The sequence below is a fragment of the Heterocephalus glaber genome, unplaced genomic scaffold (assembly GCF_053883595.1).
Source record: "Heterocephalus glaber isolate CG9 unplaced genomic scaffold, H.glaber_assembly_v1.0 deba00001553, whole genome shotgun sequence".
Lineage (NCBI taxonomy): Eukaryota > Metazoa > Chordata > Mammalia > Rodentia > Bathyergidae > Heterocephalus > Heterocephalus glaber.
In genome coordinates, this window is record NW_028258344.1 from 7,516,805 (window position 1) to 7,536,953 (window position 20,149).

The window sequence follows — 20,149 nt, forward strand, 5'->3', positions numbered from 1 at the left end:
TTTAATTCTTTGGGGAAGATACCGCCAGCAGGGGAACAGCTGGGTCAATGGGACTTCCAGTCCTAGTTCTTTGAGGTATCTCCATACTGATTTCCTCAGTGGTTGCACCAGTCTACGATCCCAGGAGCAGTGGAGCAGTGTTCCTCTTTCCCCACAGGCCCGCCAGCATTTGTTATTGATTGATTTCATGAAAGCAGCCATTCTTTCTAGGGTGAGGTGGAATCTCAGTGTTGTTTTCATTTGCATCTCTCGCATGACCAGTGATGTTGAACATTTCTTCGTATGTTTAATTTCTGTTTCTACTTCTTTGTCTGAGAAATGTCTGTTCATTTCAGATGCCCATTTTTGGATTGGGTTTTTAAATTTGGGAGGTGTGACTTTTTAAAGTTCATTATAGATTCTAGATAGTAGACCTTTGTCTGAGGGACAGCAGGTGAAAATTTTATTGTGGGTTGTCTCTTCACGCTGTTGGTGGTTCTCTTGCTGTGGAGAAGCTTTTTAGTAAGAAGAGATCCCACTTGTTGATTGTGCTAGTTCACGGGCAACTGAAGTTTTATTCATAAAATCTTTTCCTACCCCAATGTCTTCAAGAGTTCTACCTAACCTCTGTTCTAGCTGGTTCAGTGTTTCTGTTTTAATGTTTAGATCTTTAATCCATTTTGATTTTAGTTTAGTGCATGGTGAGAGATATAGGTCTAGTTTTAGTCTTTGGCAAGTTGAAACCCAATTTTTCCAGCACCATTTATTAAAGAGGCTATCTTTCCTCCAGTGAGAGTGTTTGGCTCCTTTATCAACGATGAGATGGCTGAGTGTGTCTGCATTTGTTTCTGCATCTTCTAATCTGTTCTACTGGTCCTCAAGTCTGTTTCTTTGCCAGTACCATGCTGTTTTTGTCACAGTAGCTTTGTAGTAGAGTTTCAATTTGGGGCTTGTGATACCCCTGCCATGTCTCTCTCACCTGGAATTGCTTTTGCTATTCAGGGTCTCTTCTTGTTCCAAAGGAATTTTGAGATTGTTTTCTCTAGTTTTGTGAAGTATGCTGCTGGGATTTCAATTGGGATTGCGTTGAATCTATATAGCAGTTTAGAAGTATGGCCATTTTCACTATGTTGATTCTTCCTATCCAGGAGCAAGGGATGTTTTTCCATTTTCTGATATTGTCTTCAATCTCTTTTCAGAGTGCTGTGTTTTCAGAGAAGAGGTCTTTGATTTCTTTTGTTAGGTTGATTCCTAGTTATTTCAGTTTTTTGGATGCTAGTGTGAAAGGAATTGTTTGCCCTATTTCTGTCTCAGTGAGTCTGTTGTTCGTGTAGAGGAACACTATTGATTTTTGTGTGTTGACCTTGTAACCAGCTACTTTACTGAACTTGGTTATTAAGTCTAGAAGACTTTTGGTAGAGTTCTTGGGGTCTTCTATATAGAGTATCATGTCATCTGCAAATAATGACCATTTGACTTCTTCGTTTCCTCTCTTTATTCCTTTTATTTCTTTCTCTTGTCTAATTGCCGTGGCTAATGTTTCCAAAACTATATTGAACAGGAGTGGTGATAGTGGACATCCTTGTCTTGTTCCTGATTTTAGTGTGAAGGATTTCAGTTTTTGACCATTTAGTATGATATTGGCTGTTGGTTTTTCATAGATGGCTTTTTATCAGATTGAGGTAGAGACCATCTGTCCTATTTTTGTAGGGTTTTTATCATAAATGCGTGTCGGACTTTGTCAAATGCTTTTTCTGCATCTATTGAGATAATCATATGGTTTTTGTCCCTGGCTCTATTGATATAGTGTATTACATTCATTGATTTGCATATGTTGAACCATCCCTGCATCCCTGGGATGAATCCCACTTGATCAGGGTGTATGATGTTCTTGATGATCTTCTGCATTCTGTTTGCCAGTATCTTATTAAGGATTGTTGCATCTATGTTCATTAGTGAGATTGGCCTATAATTCTCTTTTCTGGTTGGGTCTTTCTCTGCTTTTGGGATCAAGGTGATGCTTGCTTCCAGGAATGAGTTTGGGAGTATTGCTTCCCTTTCAACTTCATTGAAGAGTTTAAACAGTAGTGGCAGCAGTTCCTCTCTAAATGTCTTGTAGAATTCAGCATTGAAGCCCTGAGGACCCAGGGTTTTCTTGGTTGGTAAGTTTTTAATTACGTCTTCAATTTCATTGATTGATATCGGATTAGAATTTTTACGTGTGGATTAGAATTTTTAGACGTTCTTTGTTCAACTTTGGTAATTAATACATATCTCGGAGTCTGTCCATTTCTTCTGTGTTTTCCATCTTACTGGCGTATAGGTTCTCGAAGCAGGTATTGATGATCCTCTGTATTTCTGCTTGGTCCATTGTGATGTCATCCATTTCATTCCTAATTGCATGGATTTGGGCCTTTCCTGTTTCTGATAAAGTTGGCTAAGGGTTTGTCAATTTTGTTTATTCTTTTGAAGAAGCTGCTCTTGGTTTCATTGATTTTTTTTTTTTTGTATTGTTCTCTTAGTCTCCATTGCATTGATTTCTGCTCTGATCTTTATAATTTCCTCCCTTGTATGAGCTTTGAGTTTGTCCTGCTCTTCTTTTTCTAGAACCTTGAGGTTCAGCATCAGGCTGTTTAACTGGGCTCGCTCCATTTTCCTAATAGGAGTATTCACTGCTATGAATTTCCCTCATAAGACTTCTTTCATTGTCTCTCATAGATTCCAATATGTTGTATTGTCATTGTTATTTAATTGTAGCAACTGTCTGATTTCTTTAATTTCCTCTGTCTCCTATTGGTTATTCAGAAATATGTTGTTCAGTTTCCATGTTTTTATGAAATTCTTGCGGTTTCTTTTGCTGTTGATCCCCAATTTCATCACCCTATGGTCTGATAATATACAGGGGATAACTTCAGTTCTTTTCACTTATTTAAACATTTTCTGTGAGTGAGTATGTAGTCTGTTTTGAAGAAGTACCCGTGTACAGCTGAGAAGAATGTGTATTCTGATTTTGTGGAGTAGAACGCTCTGTAAACATCTGTTAAATTCATTTGTTCAAGAGTTTGATTGAGTTCTAGTATTTTGTTGCTTATTTTTTGTCTAGTTGATCTATTTGTGACAGTGGGGTATTGAGGTCTCCCACTACTATTTTATTAGTGCTTATTTGATTTTTCATGTCCATTAGTATTTGTTTTATGTAGTTTGGTGCATATGTATTTATGATTGTCATCTCTTCCTGTTGGATTGTTCCCTTTACAGGGATGTTGTGTCTTTTTTTATCTTGCTGAATCAGTGTTGGTTTAAAATCCACTTGATCTGCAAAGAGGATAGCTGCTCCTGCTTTTTTTTTGGTTTCTTGTCCCATGTTTTCCACCCTTTAACTTTAAATCTGTGAATTTCTTTTTGAATTAAGTGTGTTTCTTGTATGCAACATATTGTTGGATCTTGCTTTTTGACCCATTCTGCCAGTCTGTTTTTATTGATTGGTGAATTGAGACCATCAACATTGATGGTTATAATTGATACGTATTGACCTATCCTTATCATGACTTTTTTTATTTTGTTGGATTCTATCCCTTTGTATTTAATGAAGGATTCATTCTGCAGGGCTTTCTGGGATTGTGAGCCTCATTGTCTTTTCGTAGGATATTGTCTAATATTTTTTGGAGTGCTGGTTTGATATTCATGAAGTTCCTAATGTGGTCTTTGTCATGAAAGTATCTTAATTCTCCATCAATTTTGAAAGATAGTTTTGCAGGTACATCAATCTGGGATGGAGGCTGTTTTCCTTTAGGGCTTGAAATAAGTCACTCCAAGGTCTTTTTGCGTTGAGGATTTGTGTTGAGAAGTCTGCTGTGATTCTGATGGGCTTTCCTTTGTATGTGATTTGTTTCTTTTCTCTAATTGCTTATAGAATTTTGTTCTTCTGTTGGATTTCTGGAATGTTAACTATTATATGCCTATGTGCAGATTTTTTTGATGAAGTCTAGTTGGAGTTCTATGTGCCTCACTTATCTCTATGTCAAGTTATTTTCCCCTGCCCTCACTCTGTGAACAGTTTTTTATGTCATCTGCACTCTGTCCTGTTTCTTCATTGACTCTGATCAGTCTTACGTTATTCTTCTTTGCATCGTCTAGCAGCTGCTGGTTTGATTTCTCATAGTCTCTTACTATATTAAAGAAATTTTTCTTTTCCTGGTCACTAATTACAGTCTTATCTTCTGTATCTGAAATTCTGTCCTCACATTGGCTCATTCTGCTGCATAGACTTTCAGTGGAGTTTTTCATGTCCTGGAAATCTGTTTGCATCTGTTTTATGGATTCCTTTTGTTTCCTATGTTGGGATTCCATCATGTTCCTCAGCTCACTGTTTTTTTATCTGTGTCCTCCCTAGAGTTATTAATCATGCCTTACGCTATGGGCACAATTTCTGCTGTTATCTGAGAAATTATTTCAGATTTCATTTTTTCCAGATCCTCTTTTGTTGCCAGTGCAGGGAGTCCAGGTGGTTGAATATCAGATTGTTTCATTTTGTTTCCGTTTGGGGTTGCTTTAGGTGATCTGGAAGTCTGGTTTTGAGTCTTGTTCACATATCTTCTCATTTCAATGGCGGGGATTTGGAGGGTTGGAGGGATGTGTGCTGCTGGTTCCTGTGTGGCTCACCTCCTTGCTACTGGGGGTGGCTCTCCTCCTTGGTGCTGCGGGGGTCGCTGTCCTCCTCAGCACTTTGGGGGCTCTGCTCTTGGCGTTGAGGGTGGTGGTATGGTGGCCTGGAAAGCTCCTCCTTGGCGCTGGGGCCGGCGGTACAACGGCCTGGAAGGCTCTGCTCCTTGGCGCCATGAAGATAGTAGTTTAAATGGACTGTACATAAATTCGGTTGGTTGGGTCTGTTATTTTGGGGTAAAATGTGGAAGTAAGTTTTGAGTTGTCTATTTAAAAGGCTGTTAAAATTTTGTGCCTGTTCACTAATTTAGATTTTCTTATATTAACCTGGCAGTTTAAGATCTGTTGTACGTTCTGCAAAATTTACTGTTAATTTGCAGTTAATACTAAAATTATAATTGAAATATGAACACTGTTCTTTTGTCTTTTGTCTTTCTTTTGAACTGTTCTTTTGTCTTTTTGTAGCTTTGGGAATTGAAGTATGGCCTTTTACATGCTAGGCAATTGGTCTCATCCTTGAACTATATCTCTATCCCCTGTACTCTGTTAGTAGCAAAAGCCTTACCTTTTGAAAGATTGCTTAGATTACTTTTATAGAGGTATTAAAAAAAAACTCACTCATTTAAAACTACTGAAAGAAATGGGAAATGGCTAACATGACAAGTATATATAGTGTATATATACTTTATATAGTATATTTAAATTATAATAAGAATGTTTGAAAAGTCATTTTACGGTTTTTCTTTAAACAGTAATAAGTGACACAGTTCAGGTTTTCTTTTTTTTACTTTTTTCTAGTTTTTTGAGGAGAATAGTGCTGGGGATTGAACCCAGGGATTTTACACTGAGCTGTATTGCCAGACCTGTTTATTTTTTTATTTGGAGAGGGGGTCTTGCTTTGTTACGCAGGCTGGCCTTGAACTTGACAGCCCCTTCTGAGTAGCAATTCCAGTATTTACTGGCAGTATTCAGTTAACCTTTTCATAGTTGTTGATTTAAATGTTACCTCTGTTTGGTTCTGAAGTTAATTTTAATTTCAGAGAATCACTTCAAAAGATATTAGTTTTCTCATAGACAATGAACAGTTGTAACAGTTGCATAGTGTATCACAAGTAAGTTAGTAATATGATAGGCTCTGCAAGGTGTAGCTCATTTGGTAGGGTAGCCCTACCAAAATAAATAGAAATAACACCCAAAGTAAATAGAAAAAGAAAAGATGAAAAAGTAAAATAAAACATTGTAGTTTTTAATGGCGTTTCAAAAAGTTATTAAAAATGAGTTCCAGGAAGTATGTATTATGTTATGACACATTTATATTAATAGACTGTTTATTTTGGTGGTGCCAGGTATTGATCCCTGGGCCTTCCTCATGCATAGCAAATGCTCTATCACTCCCAGCCCTTGATATATTTCTTTAGTTAAAAAATACTTATAAAATAGTCCTAAGAATGTAACAGCAGAAAAAAAAAATTTGGGTAAGAACTTTATTCCAGGGAACTTAGAATGTCTATGTAAATTGAATAATCAGCCTTAATGGTATTGATCTTTGTAAGGTAACATTGGTTTTCTTAATTTGTTTTTTTTTGGCCTTGCATAATTCTATTATTAGACCTTTTCTAAAAACATTTGTCTGTTTTTGAACATTTTTTCCATTTTCAAAGGAAATCTTAAAAAGTATTGTTTCATTTTCTTGTAACAAATTTGAGTGTTACCTTCATTTAATAGAACTCAGTGTCTTGATTTTTTAGCAAATTACTAAGTACATATATTCAAGATGAAGGTAGATTTAGTTGCAGTAATTCTGGAATGAAATTATTGTACTTTCTAAATTTAAAAATTACGATCAAGAAAATAGCTTATTTTGTAAAATTTGGAAAATAGAGGCAAACATAAAGAAAAACAGCTTCTGTTATCCTAAGAAATCAAGTAAGGATTTCCTTTTGTTTCCCTTTGAAAACGAACATGGTAGGGCAACTTGTATCATGTTGTATGTGTAATATTGAATCTTCTTAGAATGTGAACAATTCTCCATTTTATTTTTTCCTTAATGCAAGTGCACAATTTAATGCCTGAACAGAATTCTACCATAATGACTAATAATTGTTCTGTTTGACATAGTTTCCAAGTTTATCCAATGCTTTCATGTAATTTTTTAATACATCAATTGCTTAAAGCTAGCTGTAAATGATAATTTTGAACCTGTAAACAAGTTTGCGAATACACTTTTTGTGAAAATTGTTATATTTTGACATTATGATTGAGGACCTGATTTCAAAAAGAGTCCCCCATTTCATTCCGACTTTTTCCTACTAAAAAGCCCTGCAATTTTATAATAAAAATCTTAAAACATGAAACTTTGGCTACAAATTCTTTGCTGATAAGATTGGATTTGAAATTTTACTTTTGTTTATCTAGAACAAGTACATTTCTTTTTCATGTAATTAAAATTGATTTTAATCTTTCAGATCTTTTTTTTTTCCCCCTCTTGTTAACAGGATATTTTTCTGCTGACTGTGATCTTCTGTTTTGCAGAGTAACAGCTATCCACCAATGTCAGATCCATATATGCCTAGTTACTATGCTCCATCCATTGGATTTCCATATTCTCTTGGGGAAGCAGCATGGTCCACAGCTGGAGACCAGCCTATGCCATATTTGACAACCTATGGACAGATGAGTAATGGAGAACATCATTATATACCGGATGGTGTTTTTAGTCAACCTGGGGCATTAGGAAATACCCCTCCATTTCTTGGTCAACATGGATTTAACTTTTTTCCTGGTAATGCTGATTTCTCTACATGGGGCACAAGTGGATCTCAGGGACAATCAACACAAAGTTCTGCTTATAGTAGCAGTTATGGCTATCCACCTAGTTCTCTTGGGAGAGCTATTACTGATGGACAGGCTGGATTTGGCAACGATACTTTGAGTAAGGTGCCTGGCATTAGCAGTATTGAGCAAGGCATGACTGGACTGAAAATTGGTGGTGACCTGACAGCTGCAGTGACAAAAACTGTAGGTACAGCCTTGAGCAGCAGCGGTATGACTAGCATTGCAACCAATAATGTGCCCCCAGTTAGTAGTGCAGCACCTAAACCAACCTCCTGGGCTGCCATTGCCAGAAAGCCTGCCAAACCTCAACCGAAACTTAAACCCAAGGGCAATGTGGGAATTGGGGGTTCTGCTGTGCCACCACCTCCTATAAAACACAACATGAATATTGGAACTTGGGATGAAAAGGGGTCAGTGGTAAAGGCTCCACCAACCCAACCAGTTCTGCCTCCTCAGACTATAATCCAGCAGCCTCAGCCATTAATTCAACCACCACCATTGGTGCAAAGCCAACTGCCTCAACAGCAGCCTCAGCCACCACAACCACAGCAGCAACAGGGACCTCAGCCACAGGCCCAGCCTCACCAAGTGCAGCCTCAGCAGCAGCAGCTGCAGAATCGCTGGGTAGCTCCTCGGAACAGGGGAGCAGGCTTCAACCAGAACAGTGGAGCTGGTGGCGAAAACTTTGGTTTAGGTGTCGTACCTGTTAGTGCTTCACCTTCTAGTATAGAAGTGCATCCAGTGCTGGAAAAGTTAAAGGCCATAAACAACTATAACCCCAAAGACTTTGATTGGAACCTGAAGAATGGGCGTGTGTTTATAATAAAAAGCTACTCTGAAGATGACATACATCGTTCCATTAAGTACTCTATCTGGTGTAGTACTGAGCATGGTAACAAGCGTTTGGATGCAGCTTACCGTTCCTTGAATGGGAAAGGCCCACTGTATTTACTCTTCAGTGTGAATGGCAGTGGACATTTTTGTGGAGTGGCTGAAATGAAGTCTGTTGTGGACTATAATGCATATGCTGGTGTCTGGTCTCAGGATAAGTGGAAGGGCAAATTTGAAGTTAAATGGATCTTTGTCAAAGATGTTCCCAATAACCAGTTACGGCATATTCGCTTAGAAAATAATGACAACAAACCAGTAACCAATTCAAGGGACACTCAAGAGGTACCCCTAGAAAAAGCTAAGCAAGTGCTTAAAATAATTGCTACTTTCAAGCATACGACCTCAATCTTTGATGACTTTGCACATTATGAAAAGCGTCAAGAAGAGGAGGAAGCCATGCGTAGGGTAAGAGTACAGTAATTTTTGTTTGTAGGATCTTGGGGGTGGAGTGCATTAGTGGGTATCCTTTCTTACTATTATATTCTGAATTTAAGAACTTTATTCTGAGGAAAATGAACCACTTAGCTTCAGAAACAGCATGCCACAAAAATCCTTGAAAGGGATCTGTGTTTTCAGTGTGAACCATTTCTTCTTTGTGACTGGAATCTAGGCCTTGCACATGTTAGGCAAGCACCTGGTCACTAAGCTGTACTCCAGCTCTATAATCACTGATCCTAGGCATGTGTTTCATGAGAAAATGAGTTTTGAGGTTGAAACAAATAATTCTTAAATAAATGTTTGACTGTTGCTCATTTTACATTTATGAGAAGATAGTTTTCTTTTTACATAAATCTAAACTACAGTACTTTAATACAGTTGAAGCACTTGTAACAAAATACAGCAAAGATGTGAATTAGGAAAGTAGATTTGAGAGGACATGAGCTTTAGAGTTAAGATTTTAGTAGCATTTGATCTCATTCTATTATTCACCTTTGAGACTTGGGAAGACTTTCTTAAAATGATACCCATTGTTACTCGTTCATGCTTGCATTATATTTGCCAAAATTTGATAACAGGTAGGCTTGAAATGTTTTCTGTTCTGATCTCAAACTGAAATTTGGGTTCTAAGTTTAGGTAGAAAAAGAATATAGGAAATAGGTAGCTAGCACATTTTTTCATAAAATAAGCAGGGATAAAGTTAAAAGGTTTTACATTAAAGAACATGGGAGGTTATATGGGAAGTAAGGAACGTGGGACAACAAGGCAGAAACTCAGCTGTCCCTGAAATGTTAGTGATTGGTTTCTTTTTGTGAGCTTAGATATCTTGGGGCCTTGGTTGTGTGTAGCAGAGAAAACTGCTTCAACTAACATTACTTGGGAATGAATAATGTTAGAATAATAATCTAGAGCTCATAATTATTTATTGGAGTGTTTCTTGAAAGTAGAGATTCTTGGGCTGGGGATTTAGCTTAGTGGTTCTGCCGCCTGCCACGCAAGCATAAGGTCCCGAATTCGATCTCCAGTATCAAAAAAAAGGAAAATACAGATTCTTAACCACTTTTCTCCCATAAGGGAGTTGATAGGGTACACGTTTTAACAAGCACCCAGGTGATTCTGGTGCCAGTGAATGCTGTGCTGAATTTTTAGAAACTTTGTTTTGGAGTGATGCAAATACTATTTAAGGGTCTGTGGCACCTTTTCAACAGATTGCTAAATGTAACTAAATTTTCCCAAGTGGAAGTGGGGAAGATGGAAGGATCTGTTGAGGTTTTGAGCTTGCAGTTGAGAAAATGGTCACATTGTAACTGCCATTACAAACTAGTGGCTTCTCCTGGGTGGCACATGCTTGTAATCTTAGCTTCTTAGAAAGCGGAGGCAGGAGGATCACACCTTTGAGACCAGCATGGGCAATTTAGCAAGGCTCTGTCTCAAAATGTAAAATATAAAAGGGTGGGTGTCGTTGCTCAGTATTAGAGTGCCCCTAGGTTCAATTCCTAGTACTGCAACAACAACAACAACAACAACAAAAAAGTGTATCGGGAAATAATTTGGAATCTGAAAGGTGGGGTGCAGGTGAAGATTTATTTTGGGATGTCCTTTAGATACTTTTGAGAAATACAGGCACTGGAAATGCTTTGATTTAGGCAGGGGGATTTAGGGGTCAGATTTGCAGGTTTTTAATTCTTAAACAGTTGAATTGATTCCATGAATGTGAAATGAGATTATACAGGAGGAAAGATTATTATTTATTAGCTTTTCTTTCTTCTACCACTAGGGCGACAGTCGAACTTTTATTATTTTTAGGAAGAGTGATTTGGTAATGCTGTACAAATTTTAAGCCCTTGCATATTCAAAACGTCATTTTGGGGGCCCAGTATATATGAACAGCAGATTTATTGGGTATAGAATTCTTTGATCATAGTTTTTTCATTGCAGATGCTACAGGGTTTGCCTTATGGATAAATATAATCTTAAAACTGGCCTCTTTTAGCATAATACTTTTGTAGTTCATCTGTGTTGTGTTTACCAACTGTTTTTTTTTTAATTACTGAGTTTTTTATTGTGTTAATGTTGAATAGTGTTTATCCATTGATTGTTTGGAGAATGTTTGGGTTGTTTCCAGTTTAGGGGGAATGTACACAAAGCTCCTGTGTTTGTTTGCATATCCTTAATTAAAAAAAAAAATCAGGAGCTTCTAATCCCAGCACTTGGGAGGCTGAGGCAAGAGAATTGCCAAGACTTCCAGCCCAACCTAGGCTACATGGTGAGTTCAAGGCCAGCCTGGATTACATAGTGAGATCTTGTCTCCAAAAACACAAAAAAATTATTTAGGAAAATGATCTCTGGAGTCTACAGCTTTCAGTTTTAACATGTGTAGATTGGTATAACTATCATTACAGTTAGGATACAGTACAATTCCATCCTGTGTTGTTTGTTTGTTTTGTATTTACAACCCCCGCCCCGACCCCTGGTGGCTACTGATGTTTGAGTTGCAGGGCTTCCTTTTGGTCCTTGCAGTTTTGTTAGTATTAAAAGTTATCCCTCAAAACTCCTTTGGGCTTTTTTCCTTTTAGTTACTGATCCAGAAAAAGCATTACCCATTTATGTATTTGGTCCAGAATAGGTACTGTTGGATTTTTTTTTTCTTTTTTAATTTATTTTCAGGTTCTTGTTGCATATACCCTTCCCATTGGAAATGTGGAAATGGGAGAGTCAGACTATACATTGATTTTACCAGTTTAAACTCTCCATCAGCCTGTGGAGAGTTAAAGGGAATATAAACTACTAGGTATTTGACTTCCCTTTGTATTTGAGCCTACTATGTCAGAACCAGATTTCCATGCTTTTTAACTGGTTAGCATACAAAGCACTGTAGCCTTTGTCCAGTCAAATTTATGCTTTTTTTTTTTTTTTTTTTTGGTACTGGGGATCGAACTCTGAATCTTGTGCTTTTGAGGCAGGCGGCAGAACCACTGAGCTAAATCCCCGGCCCTGTACATGTTCATTTGTAGATTTTCTCTGACATGCTTGTGTTTTCTCTCGTTCTTCCCCAATATAGATGTTTTTCAAATATTCTTGGCATCTCAGTGATGGAGAATGTGGCTTCTGTCCTGGGTCCTCCTTAGCTCCATTAAGAAGGACAAGTTATTTCCATTGATGAATGTCATCATACTGTATACCTAAAATGTACCAATAAACTTAATAAAACAATGAAACCTGTAATGGGTAGAAATTTAAAAAAAAGAAACTGAAGAAAAAAAAAAGACAAGGTAGTTGTATTTTGAAGTCAGTTTCTTAAACAGGATACAAACTGCACTAATTTTAAGAGAAGATTGATAAATTTTGCTAGGTTAGGAACTTAATTAAAAGGTGCTTTAAAGGAAATTTTGAAAGACATCTTCTTTGAAAAGATGGAAGAAATTTGAGCATAACTGATCAAAGATTATGGTGGCCATCCTATGATCCCAGCTATCCAGGAAGCTAAGGCAGGAGGACTGCAAATTTCAGGCCACCCTGGGCAACTTAGACTTAGTCTCAAAATAAAAAGTAAGCCGTAGAGATGTAGCTTAGTGGGAGGGAGCTTGCCTAATGTGCAAGGTGTGGGTTCAACCCTTAGTACCACAAAACCAAATAAACAAACAAATAGAAAGAAACTAAAAAATAAGCTCCTATGACAGTTTAACCCTAACCCTAAAAGGAACATGTTTTTAGATGGAATGGGCTCACCAAATGATCAGCAGAGTAGTTTAAAATAGGGAAAGAAAAAGAAAAATGGGATAAAGAGAAAATTTTAAAAGCTTCCTAAGAAAAAGACACTTTCCTACAAAAGAAGGAGAATTAGATGATAATCAAAATTCTCTCCTCTGCAACTCTATATAAAGAAGTGTAAAATCTTTTTCATGTTGGAGAATGGGTTATAGAATTATACGTGTAAAGATGAGTCTTGAGATAGGGTTAGGGCATTTTTGAATAGGGTATTATGGATTAAATGCTAAGAAATGGCTTGTTAAGAAAAGTCATGTTTTCAAGTACCTAAGTGTAGAACTGTAGTTTGGAGTCCTTTAAAAAATTTTAAGCAGGGAAGTTACTCTGTCTTTCAAGGTATATTGGAGTGTAACTAAATTACGAGTTATATGTGAAACTTTGTGAATGTTAGTAAAATCCTTATTTCACTACTATTTTCTCATTTTGTTAGTACAGTTTAACAAACTATGCATAAAATCCTGCTTATTATAGAGTTTATATGGATTGTATGGCTTCAAGAGCCTGAGTTCCCAGTGTTTGCTTGCTTATAGAATCCTACTAACATACATCGTTGTGTTCAAGTAAACCTGTGTTACAGATGTATTTGGATTCTCCATTTTTTTTGTTTGTTCCCTCATTAATTTCATAGATAAATATTAAAATTTTCCAGTGGCTAAGGAAGATAAATACTTTTACTTCATAGAATGTAGTCTGCTTAACATAGATATGTATGTCCTGTCAGGAGAGTTTTGTAATTCTCAGTGTCTTTTAAAAAATTTATTCGTAAGTATTTACATTTCTTGATGCTTTTGTTTGTTGTTTGTTTTTTGGTGGGGGGACATTGAATTCTGGTCCTTGTGCAAAACCACTGAGCTAAATCCCTGGCCCTCTTGATGCTTTTGTATTCAGTTTCCCCCTCCCCTCCCTTCTTTAGTGCTAATGGTGGTTGAAGCCAAGGCCTCATGCATACTAGGCAAATACTGTAGTCCTAAGGTACATCCTCAGTTTCCTTTTTAAAGTTTTGAGGCCAGAATGTTGCTAAATTGCCTAGGTTGGCCTCAAACATTTTTTGTCCTGGGATTACAGGTGTGTACCACCATACCCAGCTTCAGTTTTTATTTTCTAATTGTATGCTACTAGTATGTACACACACACAGATAATTTTAAAATAATTTTTATATGACCTTGTATTTAGTGATATTGCTAAAATTATTTTAGTATTATAGTTTTGCTAGAACAGTCTTAGAATTTTCTATTTAACAGTCATGTCAAATAGATTGTTTTTTCTTTTCTGATCTTTGTTTTTTGCTTTTTTCTTTGCAATTTTTGTTAATATTGTCTTTTTTTTTTTGAAACAGGGTCTCGCTGTGTAGTTCAGGCTGGCCTTGAACTCACTGTGTAGCTCAGGCTGGCCTCAAACTCGCAGCAATACTCCTGCTTCAGCCTCCTGAGTGCTGGGATTACAGGAGTGCACCACCACATCTGGCTTTGTTAGTATTGTCTTAAAAGTGAAGTAAGAACTATCAAAACAAAGTGAGACATATATCACCAAATTAATTGTGATGGGTGATGCTATTTTATTGAACTAAGCCACAGATCAAACATAAATTTAGTTCTCTTAACCATATTCTTAGTCTCATTGAGCCACCTATATTTCACCATTATTCTGTATTTGAAATTATTACCTCTTCCTTTTTTATACTTTTTTAGTTTATTTGATCTTTGACATAAAAGAATAATTATATAGTATTGGACTGCATCTATTTTTTTCTCAATCCCGAAATACTACATTATTTTGTAAATAAAGGACACTGGAACTTTCAAAAATAAGTCTGTATTATAATGTAATAAATGCAGAGAGGAGAATAATAATGCAGGGAGGATCAAGAATGGTAGATAGAGGGGCCGAGGATTTAGCTCAGTGGTTCCGACGCCTGCCTCGAAAGCACAAGGTCCTGAGTTCCATCCCCGCTACCAAAAAAAAAAAGAATGGTAGATAGAGCTTTATTGAAATTGAAGGTAAGTTTAAAAGATTTGAAGGGCTGATTTCCAAAAATAAAACCTCTATTGCCAAAGATTAATTATTGTTATTTCCTCTGATGATTGTATGGTTTTTAAATTTGTTTTACACTGCACAGTTGCTCTGTTTTCCTTTACATTCTTTGTCTTTTGCTTTCTTAATGCAAAGGAAGCCATAGTGTTGTTAGGACAGAACATGCCACAAGGTAATCTTTGTATTATAGCACTTTTAAGGTTCTGGACACATGCTCAGGCTTTTGAGCAGCTGGGATTTCTATCCATCTGTTATCCCCGTTTTACTCTTTGGCATGAATTTTTCCACTTCTGTCAGCCACCTATGCAGACTTCATTCCATGTAAGTCATTAATTGTCTGGAAAAATGGAATCTACTAGATATCCGAACTTCAGTCATGGTTCATCCATTAACTGTTTCTTAAAACCCACACTATATTTTTTTTCTTTTTTAAAATGAAAAATATAATCTGATATAGTCATTGATTTTAATTTTAGTGTAGAATTTAACACTTTTCAAACAATAAAGTGAAACGGGACCACTAAAATATTAACGTATAGAACAGTGGTGATGAAACTATGGCCTATGTGCTGTAGCCCCGGGCGGCTGTTTATTATCATTGAAAGCTCTAAAAGATTTGCCATCACTCCTTTAGAATATATGTATTTTTTCATATTTTTGTGATATCATATCTGAGAGTTGTACGTAGGTTATATTTTTCTTCAGTGATTTTTTTTTTTTTTTCTGTACCGGGGATTAAACTCGGGACCTTGCGCTTGTGAGGCAGGTGGCAGAACCACTGAGCTAAATCCCCAGCCCTCTTCAGTGATTTTTATAGCATTACAGAAATGTCACAAAGATAATATAATGTCTCTATCCTTTAGTTTGCCTTCGTATTAACATGTACATAATCATAGTAAATTATCTAGACATAAGTTAACATTTGTACAAGACTGTTAACTATATTACAGACTTTTTTCAGATTTCCCTTTTCCCCACAATGTCCTTTTCTGCTTTGAGATCCAGTCCGGCCACTAGCATTTAATAGTCCTGTGTGACTCCTTAGCTGCCTCAGTCTGTGGAATATTTTCTCTCTGGGGTTGGAATGTATCTCAGTGACAGGGTGCTTGTCTAGTGCAAAGCCCTGGGTTTGATAAAGTTCTTTTGCCCATTATTTTTCATTACATCTTTGAAAAGTACTGACTAGGTAATTTTTTTTTTTAAGAACTTCCTCAATTTGTTTGTTGGGTGCGTTCTTATGATTAGACTCTGGGATTTGGGGAATGACTGCCACAGAAATGATGTGTCTTTCATTTTGTATAATTTATTACTGGTGACATGAACTTTGATTATTTAAGGTGTTGTCTGCTAACTTTGTGTGCTGTAAATGTCCTGTTTTCCCCTTTGTGTACTATATTACTGAGAACAAGTCACTACTGAGGAAAGTCAAAGTCCATCTTTTACAGGGAGAGTTTGTCAGAGAATTAATGTGATTTCTTTTTTTTTGAAACAAGCCCTTAGACTCCTTATTATGTAGCCCATGCTGGGCTTGAACTTGGAATCTTTCTGCCTCATCCTCCCAAGTGCTCCAATTACTGCCTTATATTACCATGCTTAGTTCATACTTTGTTTGTTCCTTTACATTCCTTAAGAGTATTCCTTCTGTCTTGGATCTGTCAATTAAGTTATTGTATTTTTTGTTTTCCATCTTTTCCTGTTCTATTTCTTGAATTTAATATTCTGCTCCACAAGTGAAACAGAGTGACCATTTCCCCCTTAAATTCATCTTCTAAATTTTTCAATTTGAAAAGTTAGGTTTCTAAGCTACAAAAAATGCTTTTTATTTTTTGATGCAGTTTGATCTCAAATGTTTGTTTTTCCTTTTCCTGGTGGTCAGCAGTTGTGTTTCACTGCTTTTATTTCTTTCTGGATGCTGTGCCTTGTTAGATACACAGTTGCTTTCTTGCTCATTTGTGGGCTCGGGTCTGATTACTGAAATATTGCTGATGGTGATAAACCTTTAGACAATTAAAAGCAAAAGAAATCATTTACCTGTGATGTTAAAGGCAAGTTGCTGGTACCTCTTAGGACACTGAAGTCTGTTCCCTGGCTAGAAATAGCTTGAAAGATGGGAAATCTTAGCTTTTCTCTGTCAGAAAGACACTAGTTGGCAATTAACTTCCTCCTGGTTTTATCTCTGTAGGTCAAGTTCTAGGCTTGCCATAGGATCTTTGTTAGTCTCTGGTGTATTTACTTAGTTTGAAGTGGGGAAGAAACTCTATACTAACCTAGCTTTTTCCTCAGAAAGACTCAATAGCCCTTAAATTTCATAATCTGCTTGGTTGAGGCATCATACTCTTATTAATGGGAAAGTGTTGAGGGGAGGTTGGGAGGGAGAAGATTCCTCTGTAAATTTTTTGTAGCATTAAATTACTTAATAAATATTAAATATAGAAATGAGTTCTGTGAATCATTTTGGAAAGCAAACTACACTAAAGATTATATGCATATAAAGTATCTTTCTGATCTATCACTTGGGGCTTAGTCTTCCTCGATGATGTACTGGGTCATGACTTTTATGTAATTCAAGATTATTTTATTTCTGTTGATCTATAGCTGATAGCACATTGATACCTTACAATATTACAGTTTTTAATATTAACAGTATAAGTTCTTTTGGTATAGTATAATGTATTTTTTTTTTTTAACGGACCATAGACTTTCGGACTTGAATTCTGTAAATGGATATTTACCACACACTGGTGATATCCAAATTTGTATTCCCATCCTGGACCATTCTTAACCACTTTCAGACTCATTTATCTAGCTGGCTACCTGATTTCTCTGGTTGCCAACTTGGCATCTTCGTTTATTGTTTCATAAATATCTTAAATTTAATGTAACTCCTGTTTGCCTGTCCCAAACTTTTCCATCTTTTAGGGGAAATAGTACTAGCTTTATTTTAGTTGTTTAAGCTAAAAATAAACTCTTAGACTCATCCTTGATTGTTTCTTGCCCCTTGACATACGTCAGTATGTCTTCCTGGCTCTGCTTTCAGAATGTGTTCTGAATCCAAGAATTTCTCTAACTGCTTTTAAAGTTGTCAATTTTATATTAACCTTTTAGATTTATTGGTTTTAGTAGTATTTTTATTTTCAAGATTTGTTTTGTACTTTTAAAAAAATCAGTTATTTGGAGAAATTTTTCTGTTGTTACCCACCTCTTGTTGCACACCCACTAGCTTTTAAGTTTGTTCTGTTTCATTCTTTTTGTGTTTTCTGCCTCATCATTTTCTGCTGCTGTCATATTCCTTCTATGTTTGGGAGTCTACCCCTCCCTTTCTCCTTCCCTCCTTCCTTCTCTCTCTTTACTTTTTCTTTATCTATTTTCTTCCCTCGTTTTTTTGAGACAAGGTCTCCCTATGTAATCAAACTGACCCTGATCTGACTTCTGTCTCAGCTTTCCTCAAACACCTGGCTACTGATAGTCTTTTTTTTCTTCTTTTTTTGGTAGCACTGGGAATTGAACCCAGGACCTTCACACTGAGTCACATCCTCAGCCTCTTTTAAATTTTATTTATTGAATTAAATTTTGAGACAGTCTCCTTTAAGTTGCCCAGGCTGAGCTCAAATTTGCGATTTTCTTGCCTCTGCCTTTCAGAATGCTGGGATTACATGTGTGTGCTACTACTATGCCTGGCTCAGTTAGTCATTTCTTAATGCATTGTATTGAGTTGGATGATGAGCTCATTGTTTCCTAGGTTTTTTTTTTTAATTCATAAATGTTTTTAAATTTCTGTGTTTATGGAGGGCCTTCTTAGTGTTTTTGTTGTTTTACTGATGTGAAATTTTCTCACATTCATTTTGAGCTTTTTAGAGACTTAGACATGTTTCTTAGAATTTCCAAATGTGAAGGAATTTTTTTTTGGTCTGTTTTTATTCTGAAATTGATGTCAGAAAATGGGGTCTGTATGAAACTGATTCTTTGGCATTTGTTGCTAATTGTTTTCTGGTCTAGCATCTAGTTACTCTGGTTTATTTGTTTGTGTACCTGATATATGTATTTCTCTCAGTTTTCTGTCATTTACATTTAGCTTTTTATTGGCTTGTTTTACTAAGAGAAACATGGTAAATTCTATATGAATGTTAGCTTCTCATAATTTCTGACAATTTCTAGTATAAAGTTGTATTTTTAGTTTAATATTGTTAATCAGTTTTCAAAAACTTATTCAGTATATAATGACCATTTTTATCACTAAAGATTTTTTTTTTTTTTGCCTTTAGGACTATTTTGTCTGATACTAATATATTTGTATGGGTATTTGATTTGTCATATATGTCTCCATTAGTTTTAACTTTTCTGTGTCTTTTCTTAGATTTATTCCTTTAAAATCCATGACTGGATTTTTAAAATTCTAAATTGATACGTTTTGTCTTCATGGAGAAGCCTACATTTATTGTGACATGTTGGAAATGTGTAAATCATATAAATGCTCATTTTTTACTCACTAATTTGTGTTTTCTAAATAATTTTGATATTTCATACCTATCCCCCTTAGATTAATGGGCTTTTCTGTTTTCCTTTTGTTATTTTGAAGTTTTTACTATTTTCTTTTCCTGTTCATTGACTGAGATATTCTGTATATTTTATACCTTTATGTAAATACATGACAAATATGTCTTATATATGTAGTCTGTATATCTTAAGTGATTTTGTAAAAATACGCAGTTCATTACATTTCCAACTGAAACATCTCCAATTTCCATTTAAATAACACATGATCCTCATTATAACTGCATCTCCCCCCCCCGTTAAGCCATTTTATCTAACTTATCCTTAGTACCCCCACCCCTTAATAGTTTGTACAATTAATTCTTTTTGCGATAAGTGAATTTGGTTTTTTCTAGTTTCATCTGTCATTTTATGGGAAAGAATGAGCAGTATGCTCTTGCCTGTGTGCTTCGTGTATGTATTATATTTATATCATATATCAAAATTAGAGCATGCTTCTAAATTTTTCATGCAAACCTGTTTCCTTCAGGTGAGCACTAAGCTTTCTTAATTTTTCAGCTGGTTTGTAAAAAATTATTAGGGTCTTTGTAAAACTAGACTATAGCTTTGTGCTATTATATTGCGGATTTTTCCTTTTTCCTTTCTGCTGATATTGTTGGATTTTTGTTTTGTTTTGTTTTGATTTTGGTACTGGAGATCGAACTTGAAACCTTGCGCTGGCGAGGCAGGCAGAACCACTGAGCTAAATCCCTGGCCCAATTTTTGTTTTATTTATCCTATTGAAATGTGATTAATTTAAGTAGCTTTGGTTTTCATTTCAGCATCTCCATTTATGAGTCTATAAAATAGCTTTATTTGGCCAGGTGTGGTGGCACACACCTGTAATCCTAGCTCTCGGGAGGCCGAGGGAGGAGGATCACCATGAGTTCGAGGCCAGCCCGGAATACATAGTGAGTTCAAGGGCAGCCTGAACCATATAACAAGACCCTGTCTCAAAAAAACTAAAACCAAAAAAAAAAAAAAAGTTTTATTTGTAGTTATCATGTAGAAGGA

At 36.1% G+C, this 20,149-nt stretch overlaps 1 protein-coding gene across 12 annotated transcripts in view; it reads left to right on the plus strand.

Moving 5' to 3' along the window:
- Ythdf3 (YTH N6-methyladenosine RNA binding protein F3) overlaps positions 1-20,149 on the plus strand; it is a 38,297-nt gene that overhangs the window by 13,937 nt on the left and 4,211 nt on the right. For 7 of the 12 annotated variants that reach the window (XM_087190390.1, XM_087190383.1, XM_087190384.1 and 4 more), the window contains 2 exons: positions 7,174-8,772; positions 11,867-18,435. In XM_087190390.1, the coding sequence (XP_087046516.1) occupies positions 7,192-8,772; positions 11,867-11,965 (1,680 nt within the window). In that variant the 5' untranslated portion in view covers positions 7,174-7,191 and the 3' untranslated portion in view covers positions 11,966-18,435. Of the gene's footprint in view, positions 1-7,173; positions 8,773-11,866; positions 18,436-20,149 lie in introns of those variants that run through there. The other 5 variants (XM_013071249.3, XM_004842127.4, XM_013071247.3 and 2 more) reach the window with 1 other exon arrangement.